General features: G+C 41.6%; 1 protein-coding gene across 1 annotated transcript in view; it reads left to right on the top strand.

Moving 5' to 3' along the window:
• The window catches only part of LOC142464645 (uncharacterized), a 755,558-nt gene that overhangs the window by 40,850 nt on the left and 687,371 nt on the right, over nucleotides 1-27,337 (top strand). Inside the window, 5 exon segments of the mRNA XM_075568010.1 lie at nucleotides 2,820-2,917; nucleotides 3,480-3,527; nucleotides 4,189-4,263; nucleotides 7,248-7,476; nucleotides 8,156-8,274. Of these exon segments, the coding sequence (XP_075424125.1) occupies nucleotides 2,820-2,917; nucleotides 3,480-3,527; nucleotides 4,189-4,263; nucleotides 7,248-7,476; nucleotides 8,156-8,274 (569 nt within the window).

Raw genomic sequence — 27,337 nt, 5'->3', positions numbered from 1 at the left:
ACAGGTTGGCAGCCATCCAAACCGCAGACCGCAAAAGCGGATACAATGTCTTTTAAAAGAGTTTAATCACTACGGTCAAGTTCAACAACAATTGGCGTGGGAATCTTGGGTTCTAGGGCCCCTGGGAATAAAGTTATTTTTGTCCCTAGCTCCTAGGAACCCCCACACACGATCCACACCGGGTCCAGGAATGAGAGAACCCCGTAAGGGGTCGAGCGGAGGAGGGTCGCGCCATTTATTTCAATGGCGGAGCGGAGGTCCCATTGAATCTAATGGTGGCATGCAACATGCATGGTCAATGGCGGTGCCGGCCATTGATTCCAATGGGGAAGAGCTGCGTGGCGTAAAAACGGCTAAGTGTAAAATGCTGAAAAATGTAAGTCCATATCTCCGGTTCTGGAATGACCAAAGGGATGGGATTTGGGTGGCATGTAGCCAAGGTCCCGGCTTTAATGCATGCCCATTCCCAGCCCTCTCAGACCAACCAGACGGAGTGTGGACGAATGTAAAGATTTGTGGATTTTCTCATAGACTTCAATGGCGACGGTTTCTCCATTGAAAGTCTATGGCAGGAAACCCCATTGACTACAACAGCAGAGTTGCTCCATTGAAACCCATGGCGGCAGAGCCCGTTGTTTTCAATGGGGATTTAGTGAAAAGCTGAGATTTCTTTTTAGCGGAGATTTTTATAATAAAATATGAAATAGTTTATGTGGTATTTGTATAACTCCGGTTCTGAAGGTCAGAGCGAGCTGAAACTTTGACCCTATAGTGTACCACTTCCGGCATTAAGGTCTGGAAAGTTTGGACCCACTGGACCTACCAGAACCGGGTATTTTAATATGTGTAGATATTAAAGTGTATATGGGATTTTGGATCTGCTCTGAAAATGCAGACCCCATCTGCTATGCTAAATAGGGCAGGAAGGGCATCCTGAGGACATTATCATAGCCCGGTGATCAAAAGGTAACTGTCCTGATTGTTTATACTCAGGGCAGGAACAAAGGGACTGAGTGGTTTTAAGTGTCGGTTTTCACACTTACAAGGGAAGCCAAAATCTCCTTCAAAGAGATTTTTCTATACAGCTCGGCGCCTTGGTTGTAAGAGAGGGGGTTGAAATGGTATTTAAACCAGAGTCACCCCTTACTCAAATGTCTTCATGTATGGTCTTCATGATCTTCATGTATTGCTGTGATGTCCACATCTGAAGCTGAATTATGGAAGAAATGGCCCATCCTGTATCCTGATGGTTTTCTTGTCCTAACCTTTAAGTAAGTGTCTATATTTTGTCTGTTATTTGTATAATCTGTTGTGTTCACCTTTTTCAACGAATAAATTATATTTTATTATATCTAAGCCTCGTTCAGTTCAACCCAGTTATATTTGGTGTGTATTATTAATAGCCTGTCACAAAGCTACCATCACAACAACTAGAGGGAGGATGGAGCTCAGCACATCAAGCGTTTATTAAAAACAATATATTGATATGGGTGACATCAGGGATCAAGAGGTATTGGCAGGTGGGGCTCTGATGCGTTTCGTGTGATTTGGGTACTTTGTCACTCTTTAACAAAACGCCCAGATTGCCCAGATCGCGTGAAATGCGAGCCATCAAGCGCCCAAATGGGACAAACCTTGGGTTGCGAGCGGAGCAGGCAAAGGTGTTGTGGAGGGGAGGTAGGGGGCTGCGATGGGCCCAGTTGCTCCCATGGCTAATGGTGATGGGTAGGGATAGAAGGGCACCACAGATTCTGGGTAGGGATAGAAGGGCACCACAGATAGAAGGGAACCACCTCCACGCTGGGGGCAACGACCTTGCAGCTCGACGCTACTTCGAGCTGGTCAACGCGTTAAAACATAATCTGGCCCCCATACTCCCCCTTTGGCCAGGAGTACAGATTGTCTGGTCAGACAGAGTTTTCAGGGTGGTATGGAGGGGTGCATGGGCCCCGGGCACTGTTGACCGAGCATGTGTGAAATTTAACAAGATGGTGGGGAAATTTGTAACGCAAATCAGCCATCCCGAGTTCGACTACAAATCAGTCTGCCTATTTCAGGCCGACGGCGTACACTTATCTGAGATTGGGGCAGATTTGTTCAACAATGATTTGCAGGAGGGGTTGGAGAAGGTCCTAGAGGTTTTGACGGCACGGGTCTAATTTAAGGTGGGTTAAATAGAGCCTTGAGTGGCAGCAGTTTGGGGGGTAAGTGCTTGTCCTTACCAGATGGGCTCGGGCGAGCGTCGCCCGGGGGTAGGAGCGAAAGGGCGGAGTCAAGCGACCGTGACTCCTGGGAACCCACTCGCGACAACGGCTGGCTCTTTTGGGCTCGGCCGGGAATGGGGGCAGCAGGGCAAGGCCTGGCTGACCCTCTGCCCTTAACACATTAAGCGAGCATTCTGACAGGGACTAGCGCTTACTCCATTATTGTTTAATAAACAAAGCCGCAGCCTTTTATACCTTGAAACCGAGTCTGTCGTTACTTGTCTGTTATATGTGGGTACCGGCCCCATGGGGAGGGAGGGGGTCCCTCGCTGCCTCCCTGGTCAAGCAAACCCTCTAGCCAATTAGGCAAGTGATGCCCATGACCTGGGGGCAACCTCGCCTCGCTAGGGTCTCTGGGCCACCGTCGCGGCCTGGGGGAGGGACTGGGTGGGGGGCTGGGCTGGGCTAAGGGAAAGCTTTAATGGGCAGCCAGGAGCAGAATCTTTCATTGTTAGACATCAGATAAGTCACACAGGAGAGAAACTATTTGTTTGATCTGAATATGGGAAATCTTTTTCCATAAACCAAATCTAGTTGGACATCATGCAATTCACAGGGTGAGAAGCCACTTGTTTGCTCTGAATGTGGGAAAGGTTTTTCCTTGAAGTCAGAACTTGTTAAACATCAGAGAATTCACACAGGAGGGACCATTTGTTTACACTGAATGTGGGAAAAGGTTTAACGACAGATCCAATTTTGTTAGACATCAGAATTCACACATGAAAGAGATTAATTGCTCCTAATCTGGGGAAAAATTTTACCCAAAGTTCAGAGTTTATTAAACAACAGAGACACAACAGACAAAAATATATAGCATTCAAAATTTCACTGTGATGGAAATAGAAATAAAAATGTATTTATAATAGCATATGTTTTTTTGGTACACTAAATCAACCTCCCCTTAATCACATACAGCAAAAGCCTTGTACAGTGTTTCCCTTGTCCTGTAACTGTCCCGCTGGCATTTCATGCATGACACCTGCTGAGATGGGCTAGGACATTTGGCCGCAACAGATAAACCACTTGCCATTTTTCTGCGTGCATTCTTATCCAGAATGTCCCGCATGGCAGCTGCTTATATGAACATCCAACAACCTTGGCGAGTGTGTATTGACATGCAGGATATTGGGCAGGAGCAAGCATGGAAAAATGTAAAGTGGCGACCTCCCCAGAAGTGAGTTGTATTGCTGAGATTAAGCCTTTGATTCTTCCTAGATCTCAGGCACAAAGTGGCACCCTTGGTTAGGGAATCATTAACTCCTGGTATGGATTACCTCTTATTTGCACATTTCTGTTGTGTGCATGCAAACCCTGTGTGTATCTAAAGATCATCAACACCCGCAAATCTCGTCGAGAACAATGGCCAGAAAATCTTTAAAATTTCCTTCCTGGAAGTTTTGCTTTCAGACTCACTTGGGGAAGCCATTCACTTGCTATCTTGTGTCTTTGGATACACTAGAACATGCAGTAACCCCCCTGCCTCAGAACCTAGCCTTCCGGCCATACAGACTACCTTCCATTATATTGTAAGTTGTAGGAATTTGACACTACTCTCCCCTTTATTTTATTGCTGCTTGCTGTTTAGCTGTATGTTAACCCCGTGTGGACTGTACCTCTTTATTAAATATATTGTTGTGACTGAGTATTGGCCCGTGTGATTCTTAGTACTTCGTTATTCTGTTGTATACTATATAGTGGGGTATTTGGTAGTCTGCTTACTGGGAACCTTATGACTCTGGCAGTGGCTTGAGTCCCATTATCCCCAGTAACTGCTGAAGGATAGTTGTCATGCTGTGCTCACCACAAACAGGACTAAGACCGCAGGGTTGAGGTGGGGATGGAAAGGTACCGACCCACAACCACGCAGTCCGGTCCGGAGTGCGTAATCTAAGTCGTATAGCTTCTAATGTTGCCACCACCACAGGACCTCTGCTGACCTTCCTAGATGTCGCCGCCGTCTTCCTCACGGGTCTTCCTCACCTTCCGTCGATGACAGCAGGTAAGTGATGATGTATTTTTCAGCTACTCTGACATTACCAGATGCTGGGTATTACCCGGCGCCGGGCTGACTTCTCAGTTGCCGGGTCCGGGTAATATTCGGGTAGCTGAAAAACTGTCGGGTACCGGGTAATTCCGGGTGCTCGGTACATCACAAGGATAGATTAAGCCTGTAAAGCTGGTTTGACAAGTTCTCCTCCTCACAAGTAAGTAATAACCACTAGAGTATTAATGGAGTGAATCCGAGGTCAATATACAGCCGCGGCCCCTTTCATCCTCCTGCTTACCTGTAAAAATGCGGGGATGTTCTCCGTTTGTCACGGAGTTTCCCGCGCGTCAGCCGCATTGACACATAAGTGCTAATGGTGCTTAACATTGAAAGCGCCCGTGGCATCCAAAACCGCCGAAAACGATCCGCATCTGCCCGCGATTTCAAAAATCGCGGGGAAACGGCCGCAGGAGTTTAAAGGTGGCCGCCACTGTATATTGGATTGAAAAAACAACCCCAGATGGGTAGTACTCACTGGATAAAGGGACTTCTTGGCTCCATGGTGTGCTTCCAGTGAATGGATATCAGAGGTGTGGTCCCAAAAAATGGTTAAGCCCAAAAAATGGTTAAGCGGTGCACTACTGTCATGATGGAGGGGGTTTGGCCCGGGATTAAAGGGGTTACACCCCATTTGGCCACTCCCTACTCTCACTTGGGAAGCAAGGGGTTAACTGGACAAGGGTCCAGTAATGTGTTTTACCTTACTTCAGTATCCAACTGTTTATTCCCCTGTATAAAATGTATTGTCTCATCCTGGTGTTTGCACTCACACACACACTGGGGTAGATGCGGGAGGGAAGGGGTTAATGTTAAAATATTGATTATAGCCCTTTGTGTAATTTTCCCGCTTTTTCAGGCTCCATTTTGCAGCCTTCCATAAGTCGCCATTGAGACTCCATGCGTTCTAATGGCAGAAGTAGCGGTTTTGGACCTGTTTTCCAGCGACGACCAGCAGGTGGCGTCCGAGAGGAGGAGCGGTGGTTTTCCATTGTAAGTCAATGGGCTCATTGACTTCAATGGAGATTCCTCAACACCGGCCTCGAGGAACAGGTTGGCAGCCATCCAAACCGCAGACCGCAAAAGCGGATACAATGTCTTTTAAAAGAGTTTAATCACTACGGTCAAGTTCAACAACAATTGGCGTGGGAATCTTGGGTTCTAGGGCCCCTGGGAATAAAGTTATTTTTGTCCCTAGCTCCTAGGAACCCCCACACACGATCCACACCGGGTCCAGGAATGAGAGAACCCCGTAAGGGGTCGAGCGGAGGAGGGTCGCGCCATTTATTTCAATGGCGGAGCGGAGGTCCCATTGAATCTAATGGTGGCATGCAACATGCATGGTCAATGGCGGTGCCGGCCATTGATTCCAATGGGGAAGAGCTGCGTGGCGTAAAAACGGCTAAGTGTAAAATGCTGAAAAATGTAAGTCCATATCTCCGGTTCTGGAATGACCAAAGGGATGGGATTTGGGTGGCATGTAGCCAAGGTCCCGGCTTTAATGCATGCCCATTCCCAGCCCTCTCAGACCAACCAGACGGAGTGTGGACGAATGTAAAGATTTGTGGATTTTCTCATAGACTTCAATGGCGACGGTTTCTCCATTGAAAGTCTATGGCAGGAAACCCCATTGACTACAACAGCAGAGTTGCTCCATTGAAACCCATGGCGGCAGAGCCCGTTGTTTTCAATGGGGATTTAGTGAAAAGCTGAGATTTCTTTTTAGCGGAGATTTTTATAATAAAATATGAAATAGTTTATGTGGTATTTGTATAACTCCGGTTCTGAAGGTCAGAGCGAGCTGAAACTTTGATCCTATAGTGTACCACTTCCGGCATTAAGGTCTGGAAAGTTTGGACCCACTGGACCTACCAGAACCGGGTATTTTAATATGTGTAGATATTAAAGTGTATATGGGATTTTGGATCTGCTCTGAAAATGCAGACCCCATCTGCTATGCTAAATAGGGCAGGAAGGGCATCCTGAGGACATTATCATAGCCCGGTGATCAAAAGGTAACTGTCCTGATTGTTTATACTCAGGGCAGGAACAAAGGGACTGAGTGGTTTTAAGTGTCGGTTTTCACACTTACAAGGGAAGCCAAAATCTCCTTCAAAGAGATTTTTCTATACAGCTCGGCGCCTTGGTTGTAAGAGAGGGGGTTGAAATGGTATTTAAACCAGAGTCACCCCTTACTCAAATGTCTTCATGTATGGTCTTCATGATCTTCATGTATTGCTGTGATGTCCACATCTGAAGCTGAATTATGGAAGAAATGGCCCATCCTGTATCCTGATGGTTTTCTTGTCCTAACCTTTAAGTAAGTGTCTATATTTTGTCTGTTATTTGTATAATCTGTTGTGTTCACCTTTTTCAACGAATAAATTATATTTTATTATATCTAAGCCTCGTTCAGTTCAACCCAGTTATATTTAGTGTGTATTATTAATAGCCTGTCACAAAGCTACCATCACAACAACTAGAGGGAGGATGGAGCTCAGCACATCAAGCGTTTATTAAAAACAATATATTGATATGGGTGACATCAGGGATCAAGAGGTATTGGCAGGTGGGGCTCTGATGCGTTTCGTGTGATTTGGGTACTTTGTCACTCTTTAACAAAACGCCCAGATTGCCCAGATCGCGTGAAATGCGAGCCATCAAGCGCCCAAATGGGACAAACCTTGGGTTGCGAGCGGAGCAGGCAAAGGTGTTGTGGAGGGGAGGTAGGGGGCTGCGATGGGCCCAGTTGCTCCCATGGCTAATGGTGATGGGTAGGGATAGAAGGGCACCACAGATTCTGGGTAGGGATAGAAGGGCACCACAGATAGAAGGGAACCACCTCCACGCTGGGGGCAACGACCTTGCAGCTCGACGCTACTTCGAGCTGGTCAACGCGTTAAAACATAATCTGGCCCCCATACTCCCCCTTTGGCCAGGAGTACAGATTGTCTGGTCAGACAGAGTTTTCAGGGTGGTATGGAGGGGTGCATGGGCCCCGGGCACTGTTGACCGAGCATGTGTGAAATTTAACAAGATGGTGGGGAAATTTGTAACGCAAATCAGCCATCCCGAGTTCGACTACAAATCAGTCTGCCTATTTCAGGCCGACGGCGTACACTTATCTGAGATTGGGGCAGATTTGTTCAACAATGATTTGCAGGAGGGGTTGGAGAAGGTCCTAGAGGTTTTGACGGCACGGGTCTAATTTAAGGTGGGTTAAATAGAGCCTTGAGTGGCAGCAGTTTGGGGGGTAAGTGCTTGTCCTTACCAGATGGGCTCGGGCGAGCGTCGCCCGGGGGTAGGAGCGAAAGGGCGGAGTCAAGCGACCGTGACTCCTGGGAACCCACTCGCGACAACGGCTGGCTCTTTTGGGCTCGGCCGGGAATGGGGGCAGCAGGGCAAGGCCTGGCTGACCCTCTGCCCTTAACACATTAAGCGAGCATTCTGACAGGGACTAGCGCTTACTCCATTATTGTTTAATAAACAAAGCCGCAGCCTTTTATACCTTGAAACCGAGTCTGTCGTTACTTGTCTGTTATATGTGGGTACCGGCCCCATGGGGAGGGAGGGGGTCCCTCGCTGCCTCCCTGGTCAAGCAAACCCTCTAGCCAATTAGGCAAGTGATGCCCATGACCTGGGGGCAACCTCGCCTCGCTAGGGTCTCTGGGCCACCGTCGCGGCCTGGGGGAGGGACTGGGTGGGGGGCTGGGCTGGGCTAAGGGAAAGCTTTAATGGGCAGCCAGGAGCAGAATCTTTCATTGTTAGACATCAGATAAGTCACACAGGAGAGAAACTATTTGTTTGATCTGAATATGGGAAATCTTTTTCCATAAACCAAATCTAGTTGGACATCATGCAATTCACAGGGTGAGAAGCCACTTGTTTGCTCTGAATGTGGGAAAGGTTTTTCCTTGAAGTCAGAACTTGTTAAACATCAGAGAATTCACACAGGAGGGACCATTTGTTTACACTGAATGTGGGAAAAGGTTTAACGACAGATCCAATTTTGTTAGACATCAGAATTCACACATGAAAGAGATTAATTGCTCCTAATCTGGGGAAAAATTTTACCCAAAGTTCAGAGTTTATTAAACAACAGAGACACAACAGACAAAAATATATAGCATTCAAAATTTCACTGTGATGGAAATAGAAATAAAAATGTATTTATAATAGCATATGTTTTTTTGGTACACTAAATCAACCTCCCCTTAATCACATACAGCAAAAGCCTTGTACAGTGTTTCCCTTGTCCTGTAACTGTCCCGCTGGCATTTCATGCATGACACCTGCTGAGATGGGCTAGGACATTTGGCCGCAACAGATAAACCACTTGCCATTTTTCTGCGTGCATTCTTATCCAGAATGTCCCGCATGGCAGCTGCTTATATGAACATCCAACAACCTTGGCGAGTGTGTATTGACATGCAGGATATTGGGCAGGAGCAAGCATGGAAAAATGTAAAGTGGCGACCTCCCCAGAAGTGAGTTGTATTGCTGAGATTAAGCCTTTGATTCTTCCTAGATCTCAGGCACAAAGTGGCACCCTTGGTTAGGGAATCATTAACTCCTGGTATGGATTACCTCTTATTTGCACATTTCTGTTGTGTGCATGCAAACCCTGTGTGTATCTAAAGATCATCAACACCCGCAAATCTCGTCGAGAACAATGGCCAGAAAATCTTTAAAATTTCCTTCCTGGAAGTTTTGCTTTCAGACTCACTTGGGGAAGCCATTCACTTGCTATCTTGTGTCTTTGGATACACTAGAACATGCAGTAACCCCCCTGCCTCAGAACCTAGCCTTCCGGCCATACAGACTACCTTCCATTATATTGTAAGTTGTAGGAATTTGACACTACTCTCCCCTTTATTTTATTGCTGCTTGCTGTTTAGCTGTATGTTAACCCCGTGTGGACTGTACTTCTTTATTAAATATATTGTTGTGACTGAGTATTGGCCCGTGTGATTCTTAGTACTTCGTTATTCTGTTGTATACTATATAGTGGGGTATTTGGTAGTCTGCTTACTGGGAACCTTATGACTCTGGCAGTGGCTTGAGTCCCATTATCCCCAGTAACTGCTGAAGGATAGTTGTCATGCTGTGCTCACCACAAACAGGACTAAGACCGCAGGGTTGAGGTGGGGATGGAAAGGTACCGACCCACAACCACGCAGTCCGGTCCGGAGTGCGTAATCTAAGTCGTATAGCCTAGTCCGGTTGGAGAGATCCGGGTACTTACCGTGGTTCAAAGTTGGAGAGTAGAGAATAGTAGATGTCCATAAGCCGAGGTCCAGGGTTAGCGAAGGTAGAGTAATCGAGGTACGTAGCCGTGGTCAAGGGTAGGAGAGCATGGGAATCTGAAGTGAAGCCAAGGGGTCAGGACTGGAGAAAACAGACAGGTCAAAAGGCAAGCAAGGTTCAAGGCACACAACAGATGAATCTTCAGCTGTGAGCCCAATGCATAAACAGGAGTTTATGCTCAGCATGGAAGGAATGGCAAAGCTCAGTATATAAAGGACAGGAAGCCAATACCCACCCAGGGGTGTGATCCAATCCTCCAATAGGAACATCTCAGGTAGATGTCAGTGTCTGGGTTCAGGTGGGAGATTCCTGGGATTACCTGTGACAGGCTGCTGAGTAGCCTGGACGCGTCTGTGCCACGCAGTGCGGGTCGATGATGTCACGCGTCTGAGGTTCCTCCCTGAAGGAGAAGCTGCCAGCGGTGTCACAAGTGCGTGCATGCGCCAGGACGAGCGTGCATGGGTGAGTGGTGCTACTGTGTGATGCGCCAGTAGAGCGGGACCTAACGGAGGCGGCGGCGCTTACAATAGTAAGGAGATTTCTCTGCGGCGTGTTGGCCGCTGTAGTAAAATCCAGTAGAAAAAGAAAAAAATGCAGCACACAGCCAGGGGAGTATGGTCCAAACAAAGAACATTTTATTGAAAAAAATCTTAAAAAAAGGAGGTACACAGCTCTCCCATACGTTTCTTATCAAGAAGTAAATAAACCTCTATGGTCTCTTTTGAAATCTGAAAAAATGTGGCATTTTCACGACTTGACGCAAGGATGCAAAGACGCGCCCTATGCGCGTGCGCGCATGCCCTCACCCAACGCCAGACTTCCATACCGCTCGGCGCCATGGATATTCAGCTGAGAAAACTGCTGGTATCTGTCCCGTGATCCCTCCCGTTGCTGGTTCGGATGTCACTGAGCCAGGGAGCGCATGCACAGGCACCAGTATCCTAATGTGATCGCCCCTACCCCGCATCAAAACATCACAGAGCGCAGTAGAATGGGCAAGTAGTGTACCGATGCTGTTTTTTGGTACCAGAATTCTGATGGAATGTGTCAGACCTCATTTAAGTGGTGCTATTCTATAAGACACTTTCACATGAATGGATCGTAAGGTATTTCCAGTGCTCATAGGTGATTTATGCAATAATGCCACTTAGTAGACATTGATCTAAATATCTTCAAAGGTTTTGATTAAATTCTCATTGTTCATTTTAATTATTGGAACTATCTTAATTTCTTAATAAAAGACGGAATTTGTAAAACTAATGTATTTTTAGCTTATCATAAAAATGTGCTCTTTGTGAAATATATGCAATGTACATAAAACAGAAGAAAATACATCCCTTTAGGAATGTAAGTACAGTAAAAGTGGGAACACATTCAAATCATACACCAGAAAGAAGGAATACACAATTGACACTTTTATTAAGTGCTGTAGATTTGTTGTCTTCTTATTGGTGTATACCTGTGGTCTCCGATATGTAGGGAGGACCAGTAGACTTGATAAAGAAGGTTTTGCGGAACACATTTATAACATTAAGAAATTATTAATAACACACACAGTCTTTCTAACCACTTTAGATTAGTACATGCACAAGACCTTAAAGGGTTCAAATGTGTAGGAGTAGAAAGTACATTGGAGGGGAGGTACAGTAATAGAATCACACATTTCAAGAAAGGAATCTCATTGGATTTACCAGCTTAAACACTCACTTCTGGTGGTCTTAATATATACTGTGACCCTTTTTACATTTTCAGTCATTCTTTTTCCTCTTTTTTTTTTTAAAATGCATTCATAATGGATGTTTGAATATTCTAGAATCCAAATCTTGTATATGTTTGATTTGAACTTTGGGAAGTCATGCAGCAGCTGCAAAGGCAAACAAGAGCTTATCTTGCATTAAACGGGCAATGGGTGGCAGGGAAGTTAACATAATTATGCCCCTTTTCTAAAACATTACTAAGACCACACCTTGAATATGGAGTACACTTTTGGGCACCACGCCTTAGAAAAGACATAATGGAACTAGAGAGAGTGCAGAGAAGAGCCACCAAATTAATAAAGGGGATGGACAATCTAATTTATGAGGAAAGGCTAGCTAAATTAGATTTATTTACATTAGAAAAGAGACGTCTAAGAGGGGATATGATAACTATATACTGTACAAATATTTTAAGGGACAGTACAATGAGCTTTCAAAAGAACTATTTATCCCAAGGAAGTGCAAATGACACAGGGTCATCCCTTTAGTTTGGAGGAAAGGAGATTTCACCAGCAACAAAGGAAAAGGTTCTTTACAGTAAAGGCAGTTAAAATGTGGAATTCGTTACCCATGGAGACTGTGATGACAGATAGAATAGATTTGTTCAAAAAAGGTTGGACATCTTTTTGGAAAGGTATACAGAGATATACAAAATAAGTAAACATGGGAAGGATGTTGGTCCAGGGAATAATCTGATTGCCAATTCTTGGAGTTGGGAAGGAATTTATTTTTCCCCTTATGAGATATCATTGGATGATATGAACCTGGGTTTTTTGTTTGCCTTCCTCTGGATCAATATACTGTAAGTATAGCTATAGGATAAAGTATCTGTCGTCTAAATTAAGCACGGGTTGAACTTGATGGACACATGTATTTTTTCAACCTTATCTACTATGTGGAAAATATCTGCGCTTCCAATTGTGAATATAATAAAGTGAAAAAAGTGACTCCTTCAATCATGTCAAATAAATAAAACACATATAACACAAGTGAGAACCCAGTGAAATATATAAAGTGCTGTATGAATACACTAAAAAATAAACAACATGATAAAAAATAGTGAACAAATGTATAAGGAAAAACCTTAACAAACGTAAGAGAGTCTGTTGCTGTATCACTCCAGATGACTCAACATCTGAGATGGCTAGTGAAAGAAAAAAGGGACAAACAGTGCACAACTCATAGTGTAGTAAAATCAATTCTATTGAGAAAGTGAAGGTGGTAATAAATGCATGTATATCAACTTTGGAAAATCAGGCAATACATGAATTGTGGCACGTTACCAACTGCAGTCAGCATCATCAGGAATCCTCCATTTGATAATGCAGTATAACAACTCCCGGGGGTAGATGAAGTCGGCAGACATGGGATATCCCCCAGCAACTCCACGCTAGATTCAGTAGCTGAGTCCCGGTGTCTATGGAGTCCACTCCCGCTTAACCACAGGTAACACACAAAGGGGACATTCCTGCCCCGCAGCGCCGGTGTACCGGAAGCAAGTTCCGGCTCCAGACCTCACACGGGTGCCCGATCAAACAGCTGTCGGAAGCAGGACCCACTGGTAAACCACGAGTAGTCGCCCGGTAGACGTCACTAGACCTGCGTCATATGAAAGTGACTATCAGATGTAAAAACAGGCTGCACAGACGCTGACAGGGATTGATATAAGTGCTCAAAGATAGTCCAAAATATCAATGTAACAGAAAAACATCCTACACGTTTCGTCAATACTTCTTCAGGGATAATATAACATGGTAAACACCAATGTTTAAAAACCTGCGAAGGTCACCGATTGGTCCAAACTGGGGGGTGGATCCACCAATCACACTGATCCTCACAGGAGTATCACATTATTAATCACAAATTTATACACCAATACTAAAATACATGTTATTAATAACTGAATACTTAAAACAACAATACCACTAAACACTGAATTGAGATAAAGACAGTGTTCGTGTAGATACAATTTCATAAACAATGTACAGAAAATATATATGATACATATGGACTGTGAAAAACAAATCATGAAGATAAAAAATATATGTATTAGAAGTGTGCTCAAAAAACACAGATGAGAGACATTTAATCAAATAGTGCAAAAGATGCCAACCATTTACAAAGCTATAGCAAATAGGATAGGAGTTTGACTAGGAATTAATAGATCAAGTATAAAAGTACTACTAAAATCATATCACAAATGTTTAAAATTATAAATATGTATATATATATACCAAGTATATAAAATGATAGTCAGAAATATGTACAATCTATATTAATAAAGAGACCAGACATCCAACTCATCATTAAGCCCTTCAGGTGCTAATGTATGTAAATTGAAGATCCAATAGCTTTCTTGTTTAGAGAGGACTTTTAACCTATCACCTCCTCTCCGATTAAGAGCTACAGTTTGGATACCTTTATAGTTAAGTTGCATCGAATTGCTATTTTGGTGAATTTTGAAGTAGCGTGACATGCAATGTTTTTCATAACCAATTCTGATATTTCTAGCGTGCTCCAAAATTCTAACTTTAAGTTGACGTTTCGTTCACACTATATGTTGTTAGCCACATGGACATTCTAAAAGATAAACGACATGGGTAGTATTGCAAGAAATGCACCCCTCTATATTGAACTGTTCCTTTATTACACGTGATTTAAAACTTTTTCTTTCTTTACTCAAAAGTTTACAGGCCTTACACTTACCGCAACAAAAGTTGCCAGCTGGTTTTGGATTTAACCAACTAGTCTTTTGAGTTGGTTTAGTGCCTATATCACTAGGGGCCAAGCAGTTTTTTAAGTTATTCGCTTTTCGAAACATACATTTTGGTTTATTTTCCAAATGTTGTCCAAGTACTGGATCATTTAGTCAAATACTTCAATTTTTATTTATTATATTTTTTATCTCATAATTTACTGCATTGTAATTTGTGACATGCCACAGATATTTGTTGATTCTCTAAGTCTTTAGATTGATCAATATTTTAAAAAAAAATTCTTGCCAATTAAAATGGAATCCCTCTCCATATTAGTGACCTTTTTCAAAGCTTCATGAAGGTTGTCAGTTATAGCCTCTTTGTATAAACTTTTTGAATAGCAGTTCGGATTGCTGTTCAAAGTCATTAATATCATTACAGTTCCGTTTAATGCGCATGAATTGACCGATTGGAATATTATAAATCCATGATTTTTTTGCGATTACTGATTGCTAGTAGTAGGCTATTAGTGTCAACCTTCTTGAAAAATGTTTTTTGTTAATACACTATTGTCATCAGTACCTACCAATAGTAGGTCCAGAAATGTTATTGTATTTTTGTCACTTTCAACGGTAAACGTAAGATTAAAATCATTACTAATCAAATACATAGTGAATTTAAGGTGTCATCATCTCCCTCCCAAACACAGATGATATCATCTATGAATCTGCGCCAAATTATAATATTATTAGCAAACGGGTTATTATTCCAAATCACGCTTTGCTCCCATGCCCCCATGTAAAGGTTGGCGTAACAGGGAGCACACCGCGTACCCATTGCTGTTCCGAGACCTGGATGAAAAATTGTGTCAAATATAGAAAATAATTATAGGAAAGAATAAATCTGATGGGCTCCAAAAGGAAACAACAACCATTCAATATATGTAACTCAGGATCATTCATCAAATATTGTGCAATTGTGTCTATTCTTTTCATATGGGGTATATTCATGTAGAGGGACTGTACGTCAAAAGTCACCCATCTGTAGCTGGTCTTCATTCAAATTCTTTAAATATACTGTACAAAGGACTGACGTTGTGTCTATTATAAGAAGGTAATTTACATACATATTTTTGTAAGTGAAAATGGACGTATTTTTACAGGTTAGATGTTAATGAATCAATACCTGACACAATAGGTCTTCCTGATGGGGCTGTAAGGGACTTGTATATTTTGGGAAGATAGTAGAAAATGGGGATCCTTGGACTATCAAATAATAAAATGAATATTCTTTTTTATTTAGTATATTATTTGACAAAGTGTCATCAAGGAGAATCTTGAGTTCCCCAACAAAACTACGGGTGGGATCACCATTCAATTTACTATGAAATAAGGGGTCCTCTAAAAACATATTCGCTTCCTTTACATAATCATCCCTATTTAACAAAACTACTCCCCCACCCGTATCATTTTGTCTTATCACTAAAGATGTGCTACTTTGTAAACATTTTAAAGCTTGATTTTCATTCTTACTCAAATTATGTTTAATATTATAAACTTTATGATTTTTAACCATCCTATTAAAATCATGGTTAACAACTTTAAAACATGGAATCAATAAAATTCCCTTTAGATTGGGAAGGATACAATTTAGACTGGTTTAAAATTAGTGTGTTGTCAAGGCACAGGGTCTGAGTGTGACGTTTCATCTCCTGTGATTACCAAATTATCACTTACTTGACCATTTTCTTTAAAAAAATGTCTTTTAAGAGTAAGATTCTTAGTGAATTTATGGAGATCGGAGAACAATTAGAATCCATTAGGAACACATCTTAGCGAAGGAGAGACCTCTAGCTAATACTGCTTTTTATTCGTTATTTAGTATTACTGAGGATAGGTTGAAAATGCCATTATCCGACACACTCAATCCTCCCACCTTCGTTCCTTCCGTTTTTGCATTTGTCCTACCCCCTCTCAGTCCATTTCTGTGTGTGTTGTCTTTTTCTTTGGCCCTTCGGTGTCACTACACGATCCTCCTCCAGGTCGCGATCGATTACTCCCAAATTCTTCGGAATCGCAAATCGCAACCTCAGAGCCTCTAAAAAAATGGAACACTCAGGGAATTGTTGATCAGACATATGCCTTTTAGGATAGTTAGTCTTTGTAGATTTTTGATTTTCCCTTTGTTTGTTATCATAACTACCTCTATCCTTATCATTATTTTTCTTTTGATATGTGTCATTATTTCTTTTCGTATTATTGTCCTGAGGGGTTTGTTGGTATGAACGCTTTAGGATATCCATAATACCGATGTCTTCGTCCACTGTTAGCACCCCCATCCTGTCTAGATCTAGAATCAGAGTTTTCCGGATGGTGGAATGTATAATATATATATTATCTGATTGTTCAAAAAATAGATTCTCAAAATGTTGAGCACGTTGGTAATGTGCCACAATTCATGCATTGCCTGATTTTCCCATGTTGATGTACATTCCTTTATTACCACCTTCACTTTTTCAATATAATTGATTTTACATGTACACTATGAGTTGTGCGTTGTTTGTCTAATCCTAAAAAAGAGAATTATGAAGCATGTTTGCCTTATCAATAAGGGAGACATCCTACATCCGGTCTCACTACACTTTTCCAAGTGCCCATTGGGGGGTATCCGGAATTTCTCTTTCTCGGTGTTGAGCATATTTCGGTATCTGTTTGTGGTGGGGACAGGCTGAACATGCTCAACAAACGAGAAATGTTCTGGATATACAGTATGGATACTTTGCATCCAACTGGTTTAAATGTCGATTGGGAGTTTAAAGAAGGGGGGATCCTCCGGCGCGATGTCTTACTCCAGTCTCCAGGACATATGTAATATAAACAGACAGAGGGACCACAATCAGGAAGGGTTAAAACACAATAGTATGCTAGAGATAAGGTATTGAGGAAGCACACTTACATTAAACCTCTATATCCACCTTGAGTATGGTGTGTGTTTCACAGAACAACATTAAACGCTGGGTGCCTTTCGTCTATGCAGTGTAATTTTCTCAGTATTACCTCAGAAAATGGGAGAGAACAGAGAAAACATAGCATAACACTGTTTATTGAACAAAATTGATTAAAAAAGAGATTGTTAACTCACAAGCGACCATTAAAAAATGGCATAGAGGCAGAAGTTTCAGTCTCTGCCAGACTTCCTCCCAAGTGGTTAGGTGTCCGCGCCGAGTCTGTCCCAGTTGATGAGATGGTGGTGCAGGGATGTGGATGAGAATCGGGTGGTGCGCCCAGACTTGTGCACAGTCTGGTCTTTCTCCCGTCTGTCAGCCTCCTTGCAGTTGCGTCCACGTCCCGCGCATGCGCATGCGCTCTGGTGGTGGAATTCGTCAAAATGGGATTTCTGCCTCCCCTCTCTGTACGGTGGCTTGTAAGGACCAAAAGACCGTCAGACGCGTTTCGCTAAAAGCTTCCTCAGTGACGTAGAGACATGCAGGGTAACAGCACTCCTTATACTTGTCAGTTCATTGATTGGCCAATCCAACGCTGTTCCTCACTCTATTCATTTGCATAGGTAATTACATTGTTTCGATCGTTTTTATACACATAAATAAATACATAAAATGAGAATTAAAACAATAATTGATATAGTTATTAAAATGAATTGTTAAAAATGGTATAACTTTCTAACTGTGCTGTGTGATAAAATTTGAATGAGTTATCAAGGTCTTAATATTAAAGGAATTATGTCAGTTCTAACTCAAGATTTAACCCTTTTGGTGTGAGTGTTTGGAGTGAGAAGATCCAGAAAGATTCCCTTTGTGATATTTTTTGAATGAAATCTCCTCCTCTCCAATCTGCTTTTACCTGTTCAATTCCTATGAATTTTAAACAGGCAGGGTTTTTATTATGCTTGAGCCTATAGTGATTCGACACACTATGGGTTTCTAATCCGTTTTTAATATTCCTAATGTGTTCTCCAATGCGTGTTTTTAATTTCCTTATTGTTCTTCCTACGTATTGGAGATTGCATCCACATTGCAGCACATATACTATGCCCTTGCTGTTACAATTAATATGCGACTTTATTGGATATTCAAGTGATGAAACATTGCTCTTAAAAGTAGTACTTTTTCTAATTAATTGAGTATTGTTCTTACATGCTATGCAGTTCAAGCAATGTGAGAACCCTTTAGACAGTTTGTCCAACCAACATTGGTTCTGTTTGGGATGAAGGTAGCTGGAAACTAGTTTTTGTTTAAGGTTTGGGGCTTTTGAGTATATCACATCTGGCTTTTCACCTACGATCTCAGCAAGCCATTGATCCTGTTTTAAAATGTGCCAATGTTTCTTTAAAATCCCCCTAATTTTGTTGGACTGTGTACTAAAAGCTGTGATAAATGGGATAAAATTGTTTTTAAATTTATCAGCTGGTATTCTCTTATTATATGTTAGCAGTTCTGTTCTGTTTAAACCTTCTACTTTTTGCATAGCTGTTTCCACTGTCTGGACATTATAATCTTTCTCCAGAAATCTTTCCTTCATAGGTGCAATCTGAGTTTCGTAATCTTCTGGTTTTGTGCAGTTTCTTTTTAAGCGTCTGAATTCCCCATAGGGGACATTTTCAAGCCAGTTTTTCTTGTGGCAGCTATCTGCTTTAATAAAATTATTACAATTGACAGATTTAAAATGTGTTTTTGTATTGATTTTATCCTTTTCTATAAAGATCTCTAAATCCAGAAATTCCACTTTTGTGGGACTGATGTTATATGTAAAGTTCAGATTGACATTGTTCTGATTTATTGTGTCAAAGAAATTTTGTAGGGAGATCATATCTCCCCTCCATATGATCACAATATCGTCAATATAGCGGCGATAGAGCACCAAATTTGCCTCCCATGTCTGGTTGGGCCAAATGATTTGGTCCTCCCACCAACCGAGAAACAAATTTGCGTAACTGGGGGAAAATTTGGTGCCCATCGCAGTTCCTCTTGTTTGCAAGTAATACTCATCCCCGAACCAGAAGGCATTATGGTCAAGGATAAACTTAATCCCATCAATAATGAAGTCCAACTGAATTGGTGCTATTGTTAAATGTTTTTCTAGACAGTATTTGGTCGCATTACATCCCTGTGTGTGGTTTATGCACGTATACAGTGATGTTACATCACAAGTTGCCAGCAGAAATTCTGGTTGCCAGACCACCTTCTCTAGCAGCTGAAGTATCTGAGTTGTATCTTTTAGGTGTGATGGAAGTTTTTTCACTGCAGGTTGTAATAACATGTCTATGTATGCAGATAGGTTTTGTGTTAGTGAATTAATCCCCGATATTATGGGCCTTCCCGGGGGATTAATAAGCGACTTGTGTAATTTCGGGAGATAGTAAAAGACTGGTGTCTTTGGATTCTCTATTTTGATAAAATCATATTCATTTTTCAAAAGAATCCCTTGTTCCAGACCACCGTCTAACATAGATATCATGTCTTTTGTGAATTTTATCTTTGGATTGGATTTTAGTTTCTTATATGTAGTTTCATCTCCCAAAAGACGTTCAGCTTCCTTAACATAGTCTGATGTATCTAGGATGACAACTCCTCCCCCCTTATCTGCTGGTTTTATTACAATCTCTTTATTCTTCGAAAGATCTTCTAGTACTGTCCTTTCATTCTTGTTAAGATTTGGTCTATTCCTATTTTTCTGAATACTTATCTTTTTTAGGTCTTCTTCAATTAGTTTTTGAAAGGTTTCCAGATAAGGACCCTTACAGAAACTGGGATAGAATTTGGATGGTTTTTTTAAATCAGTATGTAAAAATGGATCATCTTTATGTTGTACAGTTATAGTTTCCGTTTCCCTTTGTTGATTTGTTTTAGCATAATACCTTTTCAATGTCAGGCGCCTTACGTATTTCTGCGCATCAATGAACATTTGAAATGATGATGTTCTATTAGATGGAGCGAAATTCAGGCCTCTACTTAAAACTGCCTCTTCTTCCTCTTTTAGTTTGTATTTACTTAAATTGAAGATTCCTATTTTTTTAACTGTGTTATTTACCTTCTTAGGTCCCTTCTTCCCCCCTCTGCAACCTCTCTTCTTTCCCCATTTCTCATTCCTCTTGAGGTTATGGCTGATGTTGCCCTCCACATTCTGGGGTAGTAACCCTCCTGCTCTCTGTCCCTCTCCCATCCCCTCCTTTGTTCTAAAAAAGGAAGCTCCTGGTTATCAAAACGATTATCTTTCCTCCATGGTGACCTATATCTTTCCTGTTCTCTTCTATTACTGAGATCTCTTCTTCCAGGGTCTCTATCTTCTCTATATTCCCGTTCCCTTCTTGTGGGTTCTCTATTCCCCTTTATGTGGGTATCCCGTTCTTTATGTGGCCTTGAATGTCCTTCTTCATTTCTTTTATTGTTATTTGATCTCCATTCGGTATATTTACTTTGGTTTTTCCAATTTTTCCAATTATTGGTATGTCTATCCTGGTTTTCACTACGTTTATTTGGTTGTGTACGTCTATCCCTCTCACATGCTTTTTCTTTCTCTTTTTTTCTCTGTTCTTCTCTATTTGTTCTTATAGATTTACTCCTCTCTCTTCTATCTCGTTTTTCTGGTTCTCTAGATTTACTTCGTTCTTTATGTGCTGTTGTTACCCCATGACTCTTCTCTTTGGTTTTATAATCTCTATATTTATTATCCTTATAATCAATTTTGTCCCTTCTAAATTTCATCCTTTTATTTTGTTTGGTTGTTTCCTCTATTTTATCTAATCTGTCTTTAATTTCTATTTCACATAGGTTAAATTCTTCGTGCCCCTCATACATTTCCAGGTTACATTGGGTCTCAATGATTTGTTGGTCTAATCTTTTTAATGTTTCACACCTTGTAATGGTGATGAACCTCATTAATTCAAAGGAACAGTTGTCCATAATTCTGTTCCATTCTGCCATGAAAACAGGATTATCTTGTTCCAAAGTGGGAGTTTTAAAGATACGTAGCCCTCTTGGGATTCTAGCCTGCTCTATATATTTTTCGATGGCAGCTAGTTCCCGAAACAATGTAATTACCTATGCAAATGAATAGAGTGAGGAACAGCGTTGGATTGGACAATCAATGAACTGACAAGTATAAGGAGTGCTGTTACCCTGCATGTCTCTACGTCACTGAGGAAGCTTTTAGCGAAACGCGTCTGACGGTCTTTTGGTCCTTACAAGCCACCGTACAGAGAGGGGAGGCAGAAATCCCATTTTGACGAATTCCACCACCAGAGCGCATGCGCATGCGCGGGACGTGGACGCAACTGCAAGGAGGCTGACAGACGGGAGAAAGACCAGACTGTGCACAAGTCTGGGCGCACCACCCGATTCTCATCCACATCCCTGCACCACCATCTCATCAACTGGGACAGACTCGGCGCGGACACCTAACCACTTGGGAGGAAGTCTGGCAGAGACTGAAACTTCTGCCTCTATGCCATTTTTTAATGGTCGCTTGTGAGTTAACAATCTCTTTTTTAATCAATTTTGTTCAATAAACAGTGTTATGCTATGTTTTCTCTGTTCTCTCCCATTTTCTGAGGTAATACTGAGAAAATTACACTGCATAGACGAAAGGCACCCAGCGTTTAATGTTGTTCTGTGAAACACACACCATACTCAAGGTGGATATAGAGGTTTAATGTAAGTGTGCTTCCTCAATACCTTATCTCTAGCATACTATTGTGTTTTAACCCTTCCTGATTGTGGTCCCTCTGTCTGTTTATATTACATATGTCCTGGAGACTGGAGTAAGACATCGCGCCGGAGGATCCCCCCTTCTTTACTCTTCTGTAACAATCAAGAGGTTGTTGAATCACCTCTTACAGAGACTCTGGCAGCAGGACTTTACTCCAAAAGGGACTGAACTCTGAACCCCATTTTACACGGTTGGCGCAGTTATTTTATTTTCTTTGTATCGATTGGGAGTTAAAGCACTCTCTCTAATACTATGAGATAGCCTCTATGATATTGGAGTGATATTGCTTTCTCTACTCAATCTACGTGGGTACTTGAGAGATGTCCATTTACATTTGGGACATCATATTTGTGGTCCCTGCCATTTAGCATCTACATTATATATAGTATTGTTTCATGTTGTATATGGATGGCTCATTTGTCCTAGTAGAGTACTATATATGTAAACACAGCAGGATTGAAAGTTATTTCCCTGTCATCCTTTAATATCTCTCCTTTGTTATGAATAGGATACTATTACACTATGGGGCTTAACATGTGAAATTTCTTCTAGTTATGATAACCTAGAGGGCTAGAGTTTAAGAATAATATATTTTTCCTCAGTTTGATATATAGCTGTTCATGTTATATATTAAATATTTCACTTCATATACCACAGGCAACATCGGTATGTGCCTCTATTTGTGTATTCCTGGTTTATTTATCATTATACCCTTCTACATCGGTGCGCAAACTGGGGGGCGCGCCCCCTTGGGGGAGCGCAAGATTATTTAGGGGGGCGCGGACTGCGTGCGGGGAAACCTGCGTGTGGGCAGAGCTGTGCACGGGCGGCCAGAAGCTCCATGCTGAGGCTGCTTCTCTGCTCTGTCTTGCAGTGGGGGTGGGGCCTTGCAGCGGGGGAGGGGCTTTCCTTCCCTGCACACAGACATCCCCTCCTCCTCCTGTTACCCATCCCAGTTTGCAGCAGCATGGGGAACAGGAGCAGGCTTACAGTAGTACTTCCTCCCCCCCCCTAGGTGAAAGTCTGTGACTTATGATTGTATGTTGTGTCTGTCTGTGTGGTGTGATTGAGTGTGTGTGTTGTGTCTGTGTTTGGTTGTGATTGAGTGTGTGTTGTGATTGAGTGTATGTGTTTTTTTTGCACACACTGCACACACTCACAGCACACTGCACACACAGCACACTTACACTGCACACAGCACACACTCACTCACAGCCCCCCCACCCCTACCCCCGACCTCTGGGGCATCATGGGGCTGCCTGCAGGGATCGGGGCTGGGGGGATTGGTGCCAGGCTGCTGCTTTTTTTCCATGTGATTTTGATTACATCAGGCAGGGGGGGGCGAGAAATTTCATGGATAAAAAGGGGGACTCGGCATAAAAAGTTTGCTCACCCATGCATACTATATACACTATATAGGTGTGCATATAAGCACAGACATAGGGGTGTGATGAAGTCATCATAGATGACGAAACACGTAGGGCGTGGTTTGATTGAAGCCGTCACTTGCCCATGAACTCTGATACTGTTGGAAGAGAGACGCTGGTTCCTGTTCTCCCGTGATATCGTTGCCGGCACTGAGATCTTGGAGTTGCTGGTTCCTGGAGGGACTCCTTACACTGGGCACCGAGTTGGAAGGACTTCACTTCCGGCCATCCGGTTACACGAAGGAGAGACACGAGAGGATGCCATTACTTAAATCGGACAGCATTGCTGGCATATGAGAGCCAATCTCATACCTGCTTATTTTATCAGTACTCTTGTGAGTGGGCATTTGCTTGATTTTAAGTTCTATAAACATTTGTTATGACGTTAATGCACTAGGTGTGCGCCTGTTTTCTTTTTTTTTTTCTTAGGTATATTCAGGGAGTAGTGATCCCTTTGAAACGGGCTGCCAATACCTGGATGTCATTGCTTTTGGAACGGCACTTTGTTGTTTCAAAGGTTTTTTATAAAGGTTTTTTATTTATCATTTTTTTTATTATTATTATCATTGAGTTTTTATTGTATTGTTATTTTTAATTAGTAGATTGGTGTTAAAGTTAATATCATATATACTATTTAATTTCTTTGAAATTACTGGTATTACAGTTTAATTTTGCTATCATCACACCACCCCAGTGGACGCATTTACAGTTGGTTAACTAGTTCTTCAATTCAAAAGCTATGTCCAGGATATATTAGAGGCGCTACTTCACTTTTCTTTGTTTCTTTTGATATATATATATATATCTTGGATGCCTTATATATTTCTATTGAGGCAGGTTTACATACTTGGTAGATTACTAAATAACCAAGGAATACGTATATTATATTATATATCTTGTTTTAGTTTTATACAGGTTTTGTATTTCTTTCCATAAGGAATCCCAGATATCCACACAATCTGAATCTGTGGCTGGGAGCAGAGTAACCTTATACAGTATGCCTGCAGTTGAATAAAATCCATAATTTTTCACATATTTCAAACTATTGTAGTGAATAGGTTACTTACGCACTGAGAAAAAGAAGAAAACTTGGCGCTCTCTTGCAATGGTGAATGATCATAATGTGAATATTATATGAATAATAACCGTGAATAAGTGATACAAATAAATTATAAAAAATTAAATGAAATACTGTATAGTGATACGCTGCTCAACCGATTGAGGGGCCTCCTTCGACCCTTAATGAATGATGAGTGTTGAATATGAGGAGCGCAGAATCATGAAAAGAAAACAATTCATATAGTTTAATATTGCAATGATCACGGTTTCCTGACGAAGCAACGCAAAACGTGCTGAAGAAAGACCGTGACCTTTTGGAGCTACAGCAGCCACCGTAGGACGTTGACGGAGCCTTTTGGACAAATCAGCACTGTGAGCACTGTGCAACGAGGAAGGGAAAAATCCTACCAGATGAAGTTGTCACGATGGACACCAACTTTATCAACATATTTATATTTCTGGGTACTTGATTGAACAGAACAAGTTGCAAAATAAATTGGGATTAATTTCCTTGATAGACAATCACATGACATCTGCAGAATACACTTAAAACAACACTTACTGGGAAAAGGGAACGAAATAAATTGTCCTTGGAACGAAAGAAATTGCCCTTTGCTTGCAAGCGCCAGAAATGCAACCTTGGTTTTAAAAGTCCTGTGGTTATGTTGTTATTAACCCCTTCACTCCTGATTGCTGCTGTGCTGGAACCAAGTCTTGCATCTTTACATCATGGATTACAATTCAGGAATCCCACTGGGGATACCTGGGGAGCCACAGTTATAGACTGCCCAAAGCTATCTTTAACATGTGGATCCAATCCCCTCGTGGGAATAAAAAAAAACACGAATAGCCAAGTTACCCACAGTTCATAAGACCAGTCAAAAGGGCTGTCCGGTGGGCAGGGCGCATGGGGCAGGATGATGCCCATGCCACTTGGCATACATGGGCTACACCCATACCTTGGCACCACTGAGTCTGATATTTTTCACCCAGAGATGTCAATAGACTGGCATCTGTGATACCTCAGAATGTCGGCTGTATATAACTTATGGGTCTCTGGGTCTTATCATAACTGACACCCTTGTAGATAGGGAGATGCTAATCAGCTCGATCCCTTTGAGGCTCCATCATAAAAATACCGGAGCTCACTCACCCATCTCACAGCTGTATGTCCACGGAATTTCTGCTTGAACTTACAAAAAATACCTCCTGCCTTACATTTACGATCTGTAGTTTTTACACACTTTATTAAAACACCAGGTTCTATTCGCGCCATAACTGTAAAAATGATATGTACGTGCATGTAGTGGTTCACTGTATTTGCACCTCAAAAATCAGGTTTCTGGGTGCTTTCGTTCTACATTAGTATTTCTCATTGAAATGCCAGCTGCTAGACTGCCATCATGTGTCGGTTAGAGGGTATGGCAAGCAATGCATCTTGTCTTTTACCCTCGCAGGCACGCCTGCAAATGGGGAATAAAAATGGCTGAGACAGGGCAAACACAGTAATGCATAGCAAATAAGTTTAACCCCTTCCCTCCCCATTACAGAAGTTGCCAGGCTATGCCATTCAGGCTGTTATCCGCTCCGTTCCTGGCCACTGCTGTATTTTATATGTAAGTGCAGATTCTACACTGCTTTTACATCAAATACATTTTTACACGATATCTCTTTGTACCATAACTTCCATGAGGGGAACCCACCATATCCATTGAGGCAAGTTTCCACATACCAATATGGGTGGTTTCTTCTTGTATTAAACTGCACAGCATACAAAGACTGAAAAAGAAAGACTGGGATCATCTATACAAAGAAACCTCTTAGTGTCTACTAATTTTCTGGGTAATGTGAGTAGTGATATTGATCACTAATATAAACAACATTCTTTTCAAAGTCATTAAACATTGCAATATATGAATTTTTTTCTTTTCATGATTCTGCGCTCCCCAGATTCTGCGCTCCCCACATTCAATACTTACGCACTGAAGCTTGTATTACAGGATCATCCAGAGGAAAACACCCTTCCACTAGTATTATCCCCAATCAGGTGCCTTAAGATGGACCTCTCCACAAAAGCTCTTGCTTAGCGTTTTGAACTATGGAGCGGGCACCGGGCCCTTTAAGTAAGTTCTATGATCACAGTTCTTTTGCAGGAAGCTGCTGTCCAAAAAACTCTTGTATCAACCCCATTGTTAACTCCAGTGGCACAGTATCCAGATGGTAAAGTCTCAACATGTCCTTGTACAGTATAATGACCCGGATCCTTCTTCAATATCTTCTTCTCGTTATTGATCTAGATCACATACTTACTTTTGTTAAGAAAAGGGTTTTGAGAATCACCCCTAGGACTCTGGGCACACCTTCTACTCCCCCATCGTTAGTACAGTATGTCTCAAATTCGATTGTGGCTCATTTATGAAAGGAAACATTTATCCAGAGAGTTATTATACAGATTCGTTTATCCAATAATGATGGTGACACCGGTGTCTCTGAAAATCCAATATATTTATTCTTGAGGCATTTTACAATAGCAAACTTCAGTTAGTACCGGCATTTACAGGTTAACAATGGAGACCAGACTTGTGCATCAATTTTCTGTTCTGTTCTCTTCTGATGCATCTATTGAGAAACTTAATTCATATAGTAATTCCTAGCTATTAATTTAACATATTACAATTAAACAGTGATAAGATTAGGAAGCCGAGAGCTGTATATAATAGCAAAATTGATGTATAAATAAAAGCCTGTTATCTAAACCTTGGGCAGACTTCATCATGTACCCAAAATGTACTATAAACAATCCTTTCTAACAATCTTACAAACTAAGATTGCAGAATAGAGTGTGGAGAAACAAAATGGATACAAACTGACAACATGGATTCCAAATCACATGACTTGCATTCACAAATCCTACCCCCTTCCCCCGCCCAAATAAAATGTTATTGACATAGATCTAATATAATAATGATAAAAAAAGTTAATACAGCATTAATACAAATAGCAATATAATAGAATATATAACATGTATACATTTCTGTATTGTCATATGACCTCTAGTT

The sequence above is a fragment of the Ascaphus truei genome, chromosome 13, assembly GCF_040206685.1.
Source record: "Ascaphus truei isolate aAscTru1 chromosome 13, aAscTru1.hap1, whole genome shotgun sequence".
Classification (NCBI taxonomy): domain Eukaryota; kingdom Metazoa; phylum Chordata; class Amphibia; order Anura; family Ascaphidae; genus Ascaphus; species Ascaphus truei.
This window is presented reverse-complemented; position numbering and strand designations above follow the sequence as displayed.